General features: G+C 38.7%; 1 protein-coding gene across 7 annotated transcripts in view; it reads left to right on the forward strand.

Annotated features, from left to right (window-relative positions):
- Nucleotides 1-14077, forward strand: part of LOC135208432 (ras-interacting protein RIP3-like) — a 136975-nt gene that overhangs the window by 58704 nt on the left and 64194 nt on the right. For 3 of the 7 annotated variants that reach the window (XM_064240595.1, XM_064240600.1, XM_064240601.1), the window contains exons 1-2: nt 8920-9480; nt 11894-11987. In XM_064240595.1, the coding sequence (XP_064096665.1) occupies nt 9361-9480; nt 11894-11987 (214 nt within the window). In that variant the 5' untranslated portion in view covers nt 8920-9360. The other 4 variants (XM_064240597.1, XM_064240599.1, XM_064240596.1 and 1 more) reach the window with 2 other exon arrangements.

The raw sequence follows: 14077 nt of genomic DNA on the forward strand, positions 1-14077 counted from the left end.
ATTCTTTCTTGTCCGATCACTCTTCATTATAGTACTTATTCCCTAGAGCCTAAAGGAATCAATCCACTTCCTAGTACCTATAGGAATCAGTCCACTCCCTACTACCTATAGGAATCAGTCCACTCCCTACTACCTATAGGAATCAGTCCACTCCCTACTACCTACAGGAATCAGTCCACTCCCTACTACCTACAGGAATCAGTCCACTCCCTACTACCTATAGGAATCAGTCCACTCCCTACTACCTACAGGAATCAGTCCACTCCCTACTACCTACAGGAATCAATCCACTCCCTACTATCTATAGGAATCAGTCCACTCCCTACTACCTACAGCTACCTACAGGAATCAGTCCACTCCCTACTACCTATAGGAATCAGTCCACTCCCTACTACCTACAGGAATCAGTCCACTCCCTACTACCTATCGGAATCAGTCCACTCCCTACTACCTACAGGAATCAGTCCACTCCCTACTACCTACAGGAATCAGTCCACTCCCTACTACCTATAGGAATCAGTCCACTCCCTACTACCTACAGGAATCAGTCCACTCCCTACTACCTACAGGAATCAGTCCACTCCCTACTACCTATAGGAATCAGTCCACCCGCCTACTACTACCAGGAATCAGTCCCCACTCCTACTACCTACTAGGAATCAGTCCACTCCTACTACTTACAGGATCAGTCCCACTCCCCTATACCTAGGAACAGTCACTCCCTTACTACCTACAAGGAATCAGTCCACTAACTACTACAGGAATCAGTCCAACTCCCTACTACCTACAGAATCAGGTCACCTCCCTACTACCATAGGAATCAGTCCCACTCCCTACCACTTACAGGGAATCCCAGTCCCAACTCCCTACTACCTACAGGAATCGTCCACTCCCTACTACCTATAGGGAATCTTCCCCTCCTACTACCTTACAAGGAATCAAGTCCACTCCCTACTACCTATAGGGAATCGTCCACTCCCTACTAACCTAAAAGGAATCAGTACAACCTCCCTACTACTACAGGAATCAGTCCACCCCTAACACTATAGGGAATCAGTCCACTCCATACTAACCTTACAGGAAATTCAGTACCCACTCCCTACTAACCTAAAGGAATCAGGTCCAACTCCCTACTACCTATAGGAATCAGTTTCACCTCCCTACAACCTACAGGAATCAGTCCACTCCCGGAACTACTATAGGAATCAGTCACTCCCTACTACTACAGGAATCAGTCCACTCCCTACTACCTCAAGGAATCAGTACACTCCATTACTACCATAGGAAATCAGTACCCTCCCTACAACTACAGGCATAGTCCACTCCCTACTACCTACCAGGAATCAGGTCAACTCCCTACTACCTATAGAATCATGGTCCATCTCCTACTACCTATAAGATCAGGTCACTCCCTACTACCTATAGGAATCAGTCCACTCCCTACTACCTACAGGAATCAATTATTGTGTAAGAAACTTTCAGTTCTCTATTAAGCTCATAAGCGTACCTTCTCTACATATTCTGATATACACTTTGCTTTCATCATGCAAACTTGAATTGCTGTCAAAAATTAGTCTCTATAACATACAATTTCAGCAGCATCTGTGAATTTTTTCTCTTAACTCTAAAATTTATCATACATCTTTTATAACAAACATTTAAACCCACATCCATTTATGTCTAAACTTATTCTAATTTCCTCCTGCAAATCATCCTGTCACCTGTCTTCTTTTCCGAATAATAATATCCTCTGCATGCAAATTAATGCCCTGACCTATAAAACTTAGTTCCATCAACGTAGTCTTTATACGAGGAACTGTAGTCCCCCTCACCCATTTCTTTGGAGCCTTTGACTCCTCTAAACATACCTTACACAATCTGGCCAGCCACTCAGTTACTCTGTCACCACCATAACTTAGCATTTCATTTGTAATTGCAGTATTTCCTGGTGTCTTTGAATTTTTTCACCGTATTAATTGCTTTCTTAGAATTGCCTCAACATTTTACTTTCTCAGGGATTCGTAATTTTATAGCAAGCCCTTCGAAATACTTCGTCGATATAGAAATGTGATCTCTCTCGTTGCTTCTCTTAGTCTAAATATCAAATGCTCAGTAACTTTCTTTGTAGGCCTAAAGTAGCTACTTGTTGAGATGCAAAGGTGGAATTTCAGGACATCCCTCCTTTCCTCTCTCTTTATTTATGTCCTCACCAGTTTTATCTATTCCGTTGTATCTCCTCGGTCCAACAACAACATCTCAAATAATATAGCTTTTGTTCGTTAAATCTCGTTTGGTCACAGCCACACACGTACGTACATAAAGGCGTAGACATACGTGTACACAGACACAGACACACCACACACATATATATATATATATATATATATGTATATTATATATATATATATATGTATATATATATATATATATATATATAATATATATATATATATATATATATATATATATGTGTGTGTGTGTGTGTGTGTGTGTGTGTGTGGTTTTGTTATGCGTGGGCGTGTCTGTTCTCTTATGCATTTTATGAATATTTACTATACCATGCATTATTATGTATTGCTAAAATTTTCATGATTTATCGATACACTTGTAAGTGCATAAGCATGTATGTGCATGGTTACATGCAGAAACGTAAGTGTGTGTGTGTGCGTACGCCCGAGAGAGAGAGAGAGAGAGAGAGAGAGAGAGAGAGAGAGAGAGATACAGCATCGCTGCAGCTGTGCTGTCTGCCTCCTGTACCTATCCCCCGGGTCCGGCTCTCCCTAACCTCAGCGTTCCCGACCTTCTCTCTCTCTCTCTCTCTCTCTCTCTCTCGCACCGGAGAGAGAGAGAGAGAGAGAGAGAGAGAGAGAGAGAGAATCCCAATGACCCAATTTCAACGGACCCAAGTGAGGACCCACCCCCAACGCGGCGGCCTCCCCCTTTTCCTCCTCCTCCTCCTCCTCTTCCTCCGCCCCCCTCCTCCTCCTCTGCTCCCACTTCACCCCAACACCTTCCCCGTAGTTGCGCCCCTTTCAAGACAAAATGCACTTTTAGCACAAATAGCAATATAGCATTCTGTAGATCATGAATACCGGCCTCATCGCTTTCATGTCCTCTGCGCTCTGACATCGCCGATTCATTATCTTCGACCGTTTCTTTCTTGTTCTCTGTGGACATTATCATCATTGCTAATCTTCTGCTTCTTCTTCTTCTTCTTCTTCTTCTTCTTCTTCTTTCACTGTATGCGAGCGTCGTCCGTACCTCTTGTTGTTCATTCCACCCCCATCTTCGTATCTCGGAGTCTATATCTTTCAGTGGGTGATTCCTCCCGAAGTCTTTTTATCTTGAACACAATCCTGCTTTTATATTTCATAACATTGTGCGTTTTGAGTATATGATATATTCATCGGGTGCTTTTCATTTTTGGTTGTAGTCGTAAGGTCGACTTCCAGCGCATCCTCTTCTTTGATTTTTAAATCTTTTGGAGGATGGTCGTATTTCTAACATTGATTCGCTCTTATAGCGTATCTGCAGACCTAATTTGCACCGTTATCTTGTCATATAATGTACTCATAAGCAAACAGATACTCGAATTTGTCCAATGATCTTGTCTCCTCGGGGTCTTTTCTTGTCTGCATTGTTCAATGGATTGGAGAATATGTTAGAAATAAAAAGGTTCTTGGAATAATTCTTTTAATTATAAATCGAGAATGATGACGTTTGAAATACTATTTACGAGGTCTCGTATTTGTTCACAATATATTTTGCATTAGACAATCCAAACTGAAATGATTATTTTAAAGAGATGGCCGTGTTTAAATGCTCCAAAGACAAAATGTTCATTCCTTATGAGAGACAGAATATCTGTCAGTTATTTTTCTCTTCGTGTATTTATTTTTGATGTTCTCTCATGTGGTATCATGCAAAGTCAGCGCCTTCTTCGCGACTTCTCATGATCGGTACCTCGATAAGAAACTGTAGAAAGGTTTTAGCCAAACTCCTTTAAATGTATGTATGTATATTAAATATATATATTTATACACGATCACATACACATACATATATGGTATACATATATATACAATTTTTTTTAAAGGACCTTGGTTATAGCAAGAGATTTCCTATTACGTCCGCGTTTGCTTTTGTCTAAGGCCAAGAGGACAGACAGCCCAAGCGGGAGAGAAGAGGGCTGGCCAAACGAAATTTCGAGTTTCACAAGATGTCGACGGTGGCTCCATTACCTTGGGTGATGACAGTCCGGACTCTCAAGATGTGAGATTGTATTCGCTGAACACAAAGAAAGGCAATGAATTCCCTACCTATAATCTTTGATACAAATGATACTTTAAAGGTGATAGATTTTTTCTCTCTCTCACAATCTCACCGTCTTACTTTATCTTTTGTACACACACACATACATACACACACACACACACACACACACACATATATATATATATATATATATATATATATATATATATATATATGTGTGTGTGTGTGTGTGTGTGTGTGTGTGTGAGTGTGTATGCCGATGGTGTTTTACTACCACATTTTGCAATATTTACAGCCTCAACAGCACAAATATGTCTTATCCACTGTTCCCTTATGAACAAACATAGTAAATAAATACTTTATCATGAGACTGAAAATGAGCTCCCGATATTAATACTGAGAGTTTGCAACTCAACTGATTTCTGTTTCTCGAACACAGGATTTTTGTATCGACGCCACAGTCCTTTGCTGTGTAAATTCCGGTTCTACACGAACTGTTCCATAACTTATGCGGACTCGGAACGGACTCTTTCTACACGGACCCTTCTTAAGATAAAGTCGGTCCTTTCGCTTCCATTTAGACTAACGATGAAATCTGTCTGGTGAACTACGCGGTTTCCATCGCATCTTTCTAACTAAACACGAGGCCAGTTCCCCATCGTCCTTAGCGAGGGACTCTCCTTATAGGCAAGTTTTCAGGGTACCTGGATATCACTTAGGCCTTCTGGCTCTGTACCCAAACACTATATAAGCGCCTCAGCGGCGTGGTTGGTACTGTATTAGCGTCCCACCTCATTGGTCGCGGGTTCGATTCTCTGCCATTCCATTGAGGAGTGAGAAATGTGTATTTCTGGTGATAGAAGTTCACTCTCGACGTGGTTCGGAAGTCACGTAAAGCCGTTGGTCCCGTTGCTGGTTCCATGCAACGTAAAAGCACCATACAAACAAACAAACAAACACTATATAATGCTAGAAACTTATGACGTGATTTGCTGAACGGGCATCGCTTTCATATCCCAGTCTAGGGTGGTGGGTGCCTTGTTTTCAGATATTTCTCAGGATGATGAACAACTATACTCTGTTTTTTTTTCATCTGTCCATCCGCCTGTGGTGTTTTTGTATGGTAACACTGCGTTCCGGGCTTTAGATAGTTACGCTATTTGTAAGTTTTAGGTAAATGAAAGGATATCTGGGTGTACACTTGCAACTGAAAAGTGTTTTAATAATTTACTGTACGCGAATTACACCGTTAATATTCGAAATAGGATATTATTATAATCGTTGAATATAAGCTAAATGTAACTATATAAAGCCCGGGACGCAGTGTTACCATACAAAAACACCACAGGCGGATGGACAGATGAAAAAAAACAGAGTATAGTGACCATCGACGGATGGCCTCTTGTTTGTCATTTCTTCATAAGTTGTATTTCAACAGAGTCCTTTCTCATTCACAATTGATCCCTGATCCCCTCTACCTGACGAGAGCAACCAGATTCGCTGAACAGCAGCACCATTATGTAGTAATATATATATATATATATATATATATATATATATATATATATAGATATATATATATATATATATATATATATATATATATATATATATATATAGAGAGAGAGAGAGAGAGAGAGAGAGAGAGAGAGAGAGAGACTACACGAATAATTGTTGTTGATGCTATGTGAAAAGTTTTATGAAAATATATTTTCTCTTTCTAAGACAGTGTTCATAAACTAATACGAATTGTTGGGTGTCCTTGATTTATTTTCTAAAGGGAATAGTAGTCGAAATTCCTGAATCGAAGATGTTTAAACGTTAGCCAGCTACACCGAAGGAATCAACAGTCGCCGTTCTTGTTTTATATGTAACGGTTTAATTTTTTCCCCAAAAACCTCTAAAAAATAAACCGATATTGCAGTAACCATCGACGTAAAAAAGAATGAAGTCTCATATATGTACGTATATATATATATATATATATATATATATATATATATATATGTGTGTGTGTGTGTATGTATATATATATATATATACATATATATATATATATATATATATATGCATGAATAACTTGACCACGAAGTATATAAAACGTGATGCTATGTATAAATAGAGGTTTTTGTCACGAAGGAAAAAAATGAAAAGCGAGATAGCCAAGCACTTTCGGTCTAGTTCGACCCTTTACTAGACCGAAAGTGCTTGGCTATCTCGCTTTTCATATTTTCCTTCGTGGCAAAAACCTTTATTTATATATATGCATGTGTGTGTGTGTACATATATATGTGTTTATATGTATATATTTGTATGAGCATGAATTAAGCACCTGATGGTTTGTAGACTGGTGGGTCGCCGCTCAGGCAAACACTAGAGACTGGTCGAAGACTGGAATTTAGTACCCACTGGAGCCTCACCTCTAAGGGATGAGGCATAATGTTTGGAAACATTGTTTATGGCATCTAATGACCATATTCACCTGATCTATGAAAGTGCGACGGTTAATGCAATATTCTCCTCTCTTCTTAATTGTCATAATTTTTTATGTACTTTTAAGCTCAGTACATTGAAATTCGAACGCAATGAAATGCAGAAACTCTTAAACGGGACTCCTACTGATGTAAGGAGGGAAGTTAGTTTAGTGCTTTAATGGCCTCCTTTCAGGTTCTTCATTCTATTTCCAAACTCAGATTTCTGGGTTTCAGCAGAACAACACCAGAAAAGGAAGGAATATATATGGATATATATATATATATGTATATTATTATTATACATATATATATTATATATATATATTTGTACATTAACCCACCCTATAAAATTATAATATTATATATACATTTATAGATTTGTTATAATTATTATTAATTAATATATAATTATATATTTATTTTTAATTATACTTAATATATATATTAAATTATATATTATTATAGTTATTTAATAAATATTAATATTTTAAAATATACTATAATTAATATAATATATCTATATATATATGATGAAATTTCTATTGCAGTTAATGGCGATGTTCACCGATCCTATCTTTTTATCAAGACTTTGAGTCAGCCTGTAGGTCTTCTTTTTCTTTTTAGACAAGCTTCTCAAGAATCTACAAGAATAACATCCGAGTGGCTCTTTCTAGGTTGCCCTGGGTGGGGGCAGGGTAGGTAGGGGATTGGGAGGGTAGGGGAGAAATGAAACATTCACCCTCCTCCTGCAAACCTGTTTGTCTGGTCCAGGGTGGGGGCGGGGTCGTAGGGGATCGGGAGGGAGGGGGAGATATGATGGGCAGCACTGGGTTCCGGCGCAGCGTAGCGCGCACCATCTAGCTCGTATGGAAATATTATTAAAGATTCTGTCCATTTACTTTTTCTAGTCTACGGACATTTTCCCCGCTCTCGGCGGTGTCTTCAGCACAAGATTACCGTTTTGATCACTGCATGCGGACCTCTGAATTTTAAGCATGACGTCATCGGGTACTGAGTTCAAGTTTAAAATTGAAAAGTCCGCATGTAGTAATAAAAACCCTGTATGTCAATCTGTAATACAGTCCTGAAGACGCCGCCGAGAGGTGGGGAAACTGTCCGTTGGCTAGAAAAAGCAAATGGAAAGAGTCTTGAATAATATTCCTGTATTCCTGAGAAGTTTCCCTGGAGAAAGAGAAAAAAGTATAGACTGATTCAAGTCATGGCGAACAATGCCATTAACTACTACTTTAGAAATTGCATAAGAAAGAAAATATGCCAAAATAGTATATATATATATATATATATATATATATATATATATATATATATATATATAATATATATATATATAGTATGTATATATTACTTAAATAGTTGTGGATGTGTTTATCTGTATGTATGCAAGGTTTTGCAAGTGTTGCGTGCTTACAGAACAGTATCGATTGATGAATCACATTTCCTATGCTTATGATTCATTACTGAATTATGATTCCGATGGGTATGATCACGATTTGTCATAACGCATACAAATTTGAGTTTTAAATATCCTCTCTCTCTCTCTCTCTCTCTCTCTCTCTATCTCTCTCTCTCTCTCTCTCTCTCTCTCTTATACTTGAAGTAACATATTTTAAGTTTAAGAATAAATAATTGTTCGTCAGTAAGCTCTTAATATTAAGAACCTGCCCATAGAATGAATACCCAGCTTGATACCATAATTTAAATATCCTGTAATTCATTTGCAGCCTGGAATGGAACAGTCGTGATCAAAATTGAACCATGAAAAATGAAATGAAACAAAAAACAATAAAGATAAAAAATACGATTTATACAAGAATTGATGAATAGTAAAAAAATGACGTGGATTTTCTGGACCTCAGCAAACAATTACAGATTTGAAAGACGAAATTGCCCTTAATCAGCCCAATGAATTGAAGAGGACAACAATCTGGAAATAAAATTAGAATGCCAAAATTTTAGTAGAGTGTGAAGTAGAGTCAAACTCATTTGCCATGTCATGACGGTAATCCTAAAGTTTCCGTTGTGTTCATGAGATTGGAAAGACTTCGGTGGTAAAATGATTTTGATTGTGAACAGGTATATGTACAAAAGAGGTCCAGTCATATCGTATCGGAAGTGAATCAATGTGTAATTCCAGTTAATGAAGGTAAAGTCTTCGTAAAATTTTGATAAAGCTGAGATTTGTTATTTTGTATAGAAGGCATACCTGGGACTATTTTACAGAATGAAATAAGTAAAGAACTTCGGTTTCGTGTAGCTGGTTTGACTTCTCTATTGGCATCCAATCCAAAATTGAAGAAGATCAAAATTCTGTCTGTCTCTATGAGGCCCAAACATATCACCTTCAGTCCAAAGTTTTCATCCGCCAGTTGGCTTCAGCAGTATTAGAGAACAATAGAATCTATTCCGAAGAGGACACAGCGCTAGGAAGATAATGAGATAGATAAAAGAAATTAGAAGTATTACTTACTTGGAGGTACAAATTTGGAGGAACATAATTGGAGGATTACATTTCTGAGGGTCCTTTCTGACCGTTGCTGACCCCTTCCGACTGCCTTGCAATGACTGACACGGGTCAGCAGAAGGTCACATCATGGCTGAGCTTGCACCACTTAATGTCATTGAAGATTTATACGAGTCGGTTATTCTTCCATTAATATCAGATCTGCAGCAGCTGAACGTCTCGCGAAGGGAACAACCCATGCCAGTGCAAGTTAGTGTCCGGAGCTGCTGCTCTGTGCTGTCTCTCTTTGCTAGGATAAGAGTCTGTAGGTTAAGCCTCTAGGTTAAGACATCCCTAAGTTAAGAGTACCTTTAAGAATAGATTAAGGGTAGGTTAAGGTTAGCATAGGCTTGCAGTCATTCTTGAAGAGGGCTTAAGAACAGACAGAAGGCTTGAAAAAGCACCCCCTTGAGCCTTTGACAGAATCAGAGAGTTGAAGAAGAAAATATAGTCTTTCAGATCAGCTCTGAACTCTCACATGAAATCCATGATCTAATGTATTCCTCCATCGTTCATTTATATATACTAATAATTAACCTTTCCTCCATCATGCATCTTATATTCATGAAAGTTCTAATTTCTTGAAACTCATTCTTATTCTTGGGCTGCTACTCGAACTCATCAATTTTCCGATTTTACTTATTCATTCAGTAAAATAAACGTTTCGCTTAACCCTAGAATGTGGTACATTTATTTTGCGCCCTCAGAGTATAATCAAGGAGTACTAGACATAAAATAGTATCCAGGCAACCACGATGAATTCAGTTAGGATTCCAAGTATAATATGCAAGTTTTTGTGAACGTTTTAATATATGTGAATGTATCTCGGCAAAATAGCATATCTTGATTAATAAATATTTAATCTTATTGTTTTACATATTTTATTTTTCCGTTTTTGGTTATGACGTGTTGCTCTATTAAACGGAACTTTTGTCATGTTCAGTACAAATATGCAGGAATCTTTTATACCAGTTGATGTCATTGCTCCGCTCACAGTGTCAGCTTACTGTTTATCATCACTTCTCCAAAGGAGATGAGTGCGCTCTCCCACTTGCAACTCAGTTGCTGCTGATTGGTAGTTGTTTTCTGATGAAATTTTAACGCACCGTGCCTTGACACATTGCACTCTTATTACAATCATCACAAACTCTTTCATAAATACTTTTAGACCGTCGATTCAAAAGTTTATGGCTGAACTCTCCACTGAAAGAAACCCTCGATGACCGCATGCGATGTAGTAGTACTTCCATGACTCCCATAAAAACCTCCATAATGGTATGAGTAGTTTGTTATGTCAAGCCAGTCGCTCATTAAAAGATAAAATCATTGTTAGTTTCCAGTTTTCACATCTCAATAATCTTTTTTCTCCTGAATATACACAAATCCTTAAAGACAGGAATTTTGTCACTGCTCCCTTTCTCAGCTGGGTAAAGCACTGAAAACCAGGAAATGAAAACATCCAGAAAATATGGAGAAAACTATGTGATGGTATTGGCAATGTCATCCTCAGAGCCGAAACCAGCCATTTGCAAGAAAACGGAAGGGTTGACTCAGGGAAGTTAACATGGCGTGTTCAGCTCAGATGGTAGCTTGTTCATTGTGGGAAATCTGTTCTAGCATTCTACTTTCAGTATGTGAAAGGACTCTCTCCTCAGATGTGTGAATGTCCAAATAGCTTTTTAAAGTATACAATGAGAGTAAAAATTCTTTCCTGAGCCTTATATAGCTGTAGGACTTTTTTCCTCTTCATTATCTGTTGGTAGGAATATAGGAATACGCTCTTTGGAAACTACAGGCCATATATATAACACCGCGGCTCCTGTCAATTGAGGTTCTATCTTTGTCAATCACATGATACCGAGATGTTTGAGTTGTGTTATTATTCATAAAGCTTTGCGTTTTTTGACCTCTTTTAAACTATGCCGGGAAGAGCTATCTGCCTCTGTATCAGAAATCAACCCTTTCAGTACTCAGAATCTCGTGCACGGGCAAGTGTATAATTATAGAGATCAAGACTGATCCTATATTGCGTTTTCGTATATTTCCTCCCCTATATCTTCACTTTGGGTACTCTGTACTTCGAGTGCTCTACGTTTTCCTGTTGTCGTCTTTTGGCTTCAACTGATTTCATACTTTGAAAGAGTCTGTCTGTCCTTAGTGTCATTTACACTGGGCGTTTCCTGATTCATTCTTTAAACTGTAGAGTTTAAAAAGGTAGTGTTACAGTTTTACTCTGCTTTGGATACAAAAATGGTAGGCTATGCATGACTGTGAAAGACTTACACTTCCAACTTCATTCTCCTTCACACGAATCATAAACATATCAAGAACCAGATGTTACGTCATTGCAAGTCATGATCTTTTGACATCATGACATTAAGGACAGGGAACTGATTGTACTGCATTTATGAAGTTCTTCACGTGACTAAAGCTCTTTGCAGATTACCAGCAGATAAATTCTAGGAATTCGCACCTTGCCTTAGGAGATTTTTCACTAGTATCATAACATCACTGTTTTAGAAGTATTTTTTTAAGAGTACCGTAGATATGTGACTACTAATGTTCCTATAACCTAAGGAGAATGGACTAGTGTCGTTTTACTAATTGCTGCTCTTTCTTCCAGGGCAAGGGGAAACGCCCATATAAGGTATGGGACAGCGGAAGGCAAATTCGGAAAGGTCTCGTCGTCTCCTCATTCAACGAATTGATAGAAAAAGGTAGGATGACATTCCCCAGTCTAACGTTGATCACTCGGTTTAGGAATTCTTTAAGGCTGTGGTGTCTTACTCAGTTCTAAATTCACCAGTGAACTATGACTGCGAACTCTACGATGTTTAAGCTTATGCTACAATCGAAACGTGAAAAGACATGGTCTTCTTAGGTGATGTAGAAGTTACACACCCGTGTGTTTTGGATTCATCATATACTGAAATATATTACTATCTCGATTGAAAGATTGAAAGTTAAATTGGTATTATTTAAATGTGCTTCAGCCACACACTCATCATTTCGAGTTAGGTTCTGAGAAAGACAGATTCGTAGTAAGTTTCATTGCAAAGGGCTCATCAGGTTGTCATAGGCATTTATTTCCAAAGGTGTTATAGAGAACATTTCGGACACAGTTACTCAACCAACTTGAAGAGATGAACAGTTATAATCAAACGAGAATTGATTTCAGCATCTAAGAGCGCCACGCATTGTCTTTAAAAGATTTAAACATGCACAGCCATCTCTTCAAAGATACGATTGTAAGAGTCATAAGATACTGGGGAGGAAAATTGAGGAAAAAATATGGAAAACAGACTTTCTTTCATGAGTAGTAGATACGTAGACCAGTTAGCTGTTGTTATGGAAACATGAGCTCTTGTCAAAATCTGGTGTTCGGATATTTGGAGGTTACTCTTTTAAAGGTGGTAAGGAAGAATTTGAGGAGGTGATGGGATTTAGTGAAATGCTCAATTTCTTATGAAAGCCTGATGGTTGTAAGAAATACACAAATACTGATATGCCAAGGAAATGAAAACAAAAAGGTAAGAGAACACACGCAATAAGATCAAATCGACCGGCATACAATCTATACAAACTGCGAATGTGAAGAGAAGTGGCAGTGTCATGAAATTAAAGAAGGGAATAATAAAAGAAAAAAGAATGAAAGACGTCAAAATGTATAGTTGAAAAGAAAATAGTGGAGAATAGAAGTAAACATGGGCTGAGTAACAATTCAGCAGAGAGAACTTGAAAGATCTGGCTGGCCCTGCTTGTATAAAGGGCTCTCTGGTATAGCAAACCCGGTGTTGCTGGAAGCCCACACAACGCCAAACAAACAGTCGTTTGGAGTTTACCAGAGGTCGCGAATGGCCAATGTAATTATGTTTTCTGGAGACTGTGTTACTCATGTCATCTGTAAACATACTGGCTGACAAAAAAGACGTCGTCTGATGGACGGGAAGAGGTCGACAGGAGACTTACAAAAGTTCGCAGTAGAACTGGATTATGTAGCTGTTCAAAGGCGGTGTCACACGACCATTTTTTAGTTTTCTGTAAAAGAACACTATTGATATGGCTATTTGTCTGTCCGTCCGCACTTTTTCTGTCCTCCGGCAGATTTTAAAAACTACTGGGGCTAGAGGGCTGCAATTGGTATATTGATCATCCATCCTCCAATCATCCAGCATACCAAATTATAGCCCCCTAGCCTCAGTAGGTTTTATGTTATCTAAGGTTATTAAAGATGTCAATGATCGTGCGTTTGGCAACGCAACAACGCAGGCCACCATTACCGACTCTGAGTCCCATGGGCCGCGGCTCATACACGCTGTACAGAAAACTCGATTGCGCAGAAGAAACCTCGGCGCATTTTTTGCTTGTTTTTCTAAATTGCAACCAAATAGGATGTGCAGTTGCATTGCTATCAAGTTATTTCGGGACGGCTTTGTCGGTCTGTCTGCACCTTTTTTCTCTCCGCCCTCAGATCTAAAACACTACTGAGGCTAGAGTGCTGCAAATTGGTGCGTTGATCATCCACCCTCCAATCATCACAAATACCAAATTGCAGCCCCCGAGCCTCAGAAGTTTTTTTAAAAATTTTATTTAGGTTAAAGTTAACCATGATCATGCGTCTGGCACCATTATAGGTACCAACAACACAGACCACCAACGTGCCGTGGCTGAGTGTTTCATACAGCATTGTACGCTGTACAGAAAACTCGGTTGCGCTGAAGAAACTTCGGCTCATTTTTTGCTCTTTTGTTATGTAAAGCCAATTTGACGAGCATGCAAATGCTCTCCTGTATTCTCTGGCCCCGGC

The sequence above is a fragment of the Macrobrachium nipponense genome, chromosome 35, assembly GCF_015104395.2.
Source record: "Macrobrachium nipponense isolate FS-2020 chromosome 35, ASM1510439v2, whole genome shotgun sequence".
NCBI lineage: Eukaryota > Metazoa > Arthropoda > Malacostraca > Decapoda > Palaemonidae > Macrobrachium > Macrobrachium nipponense.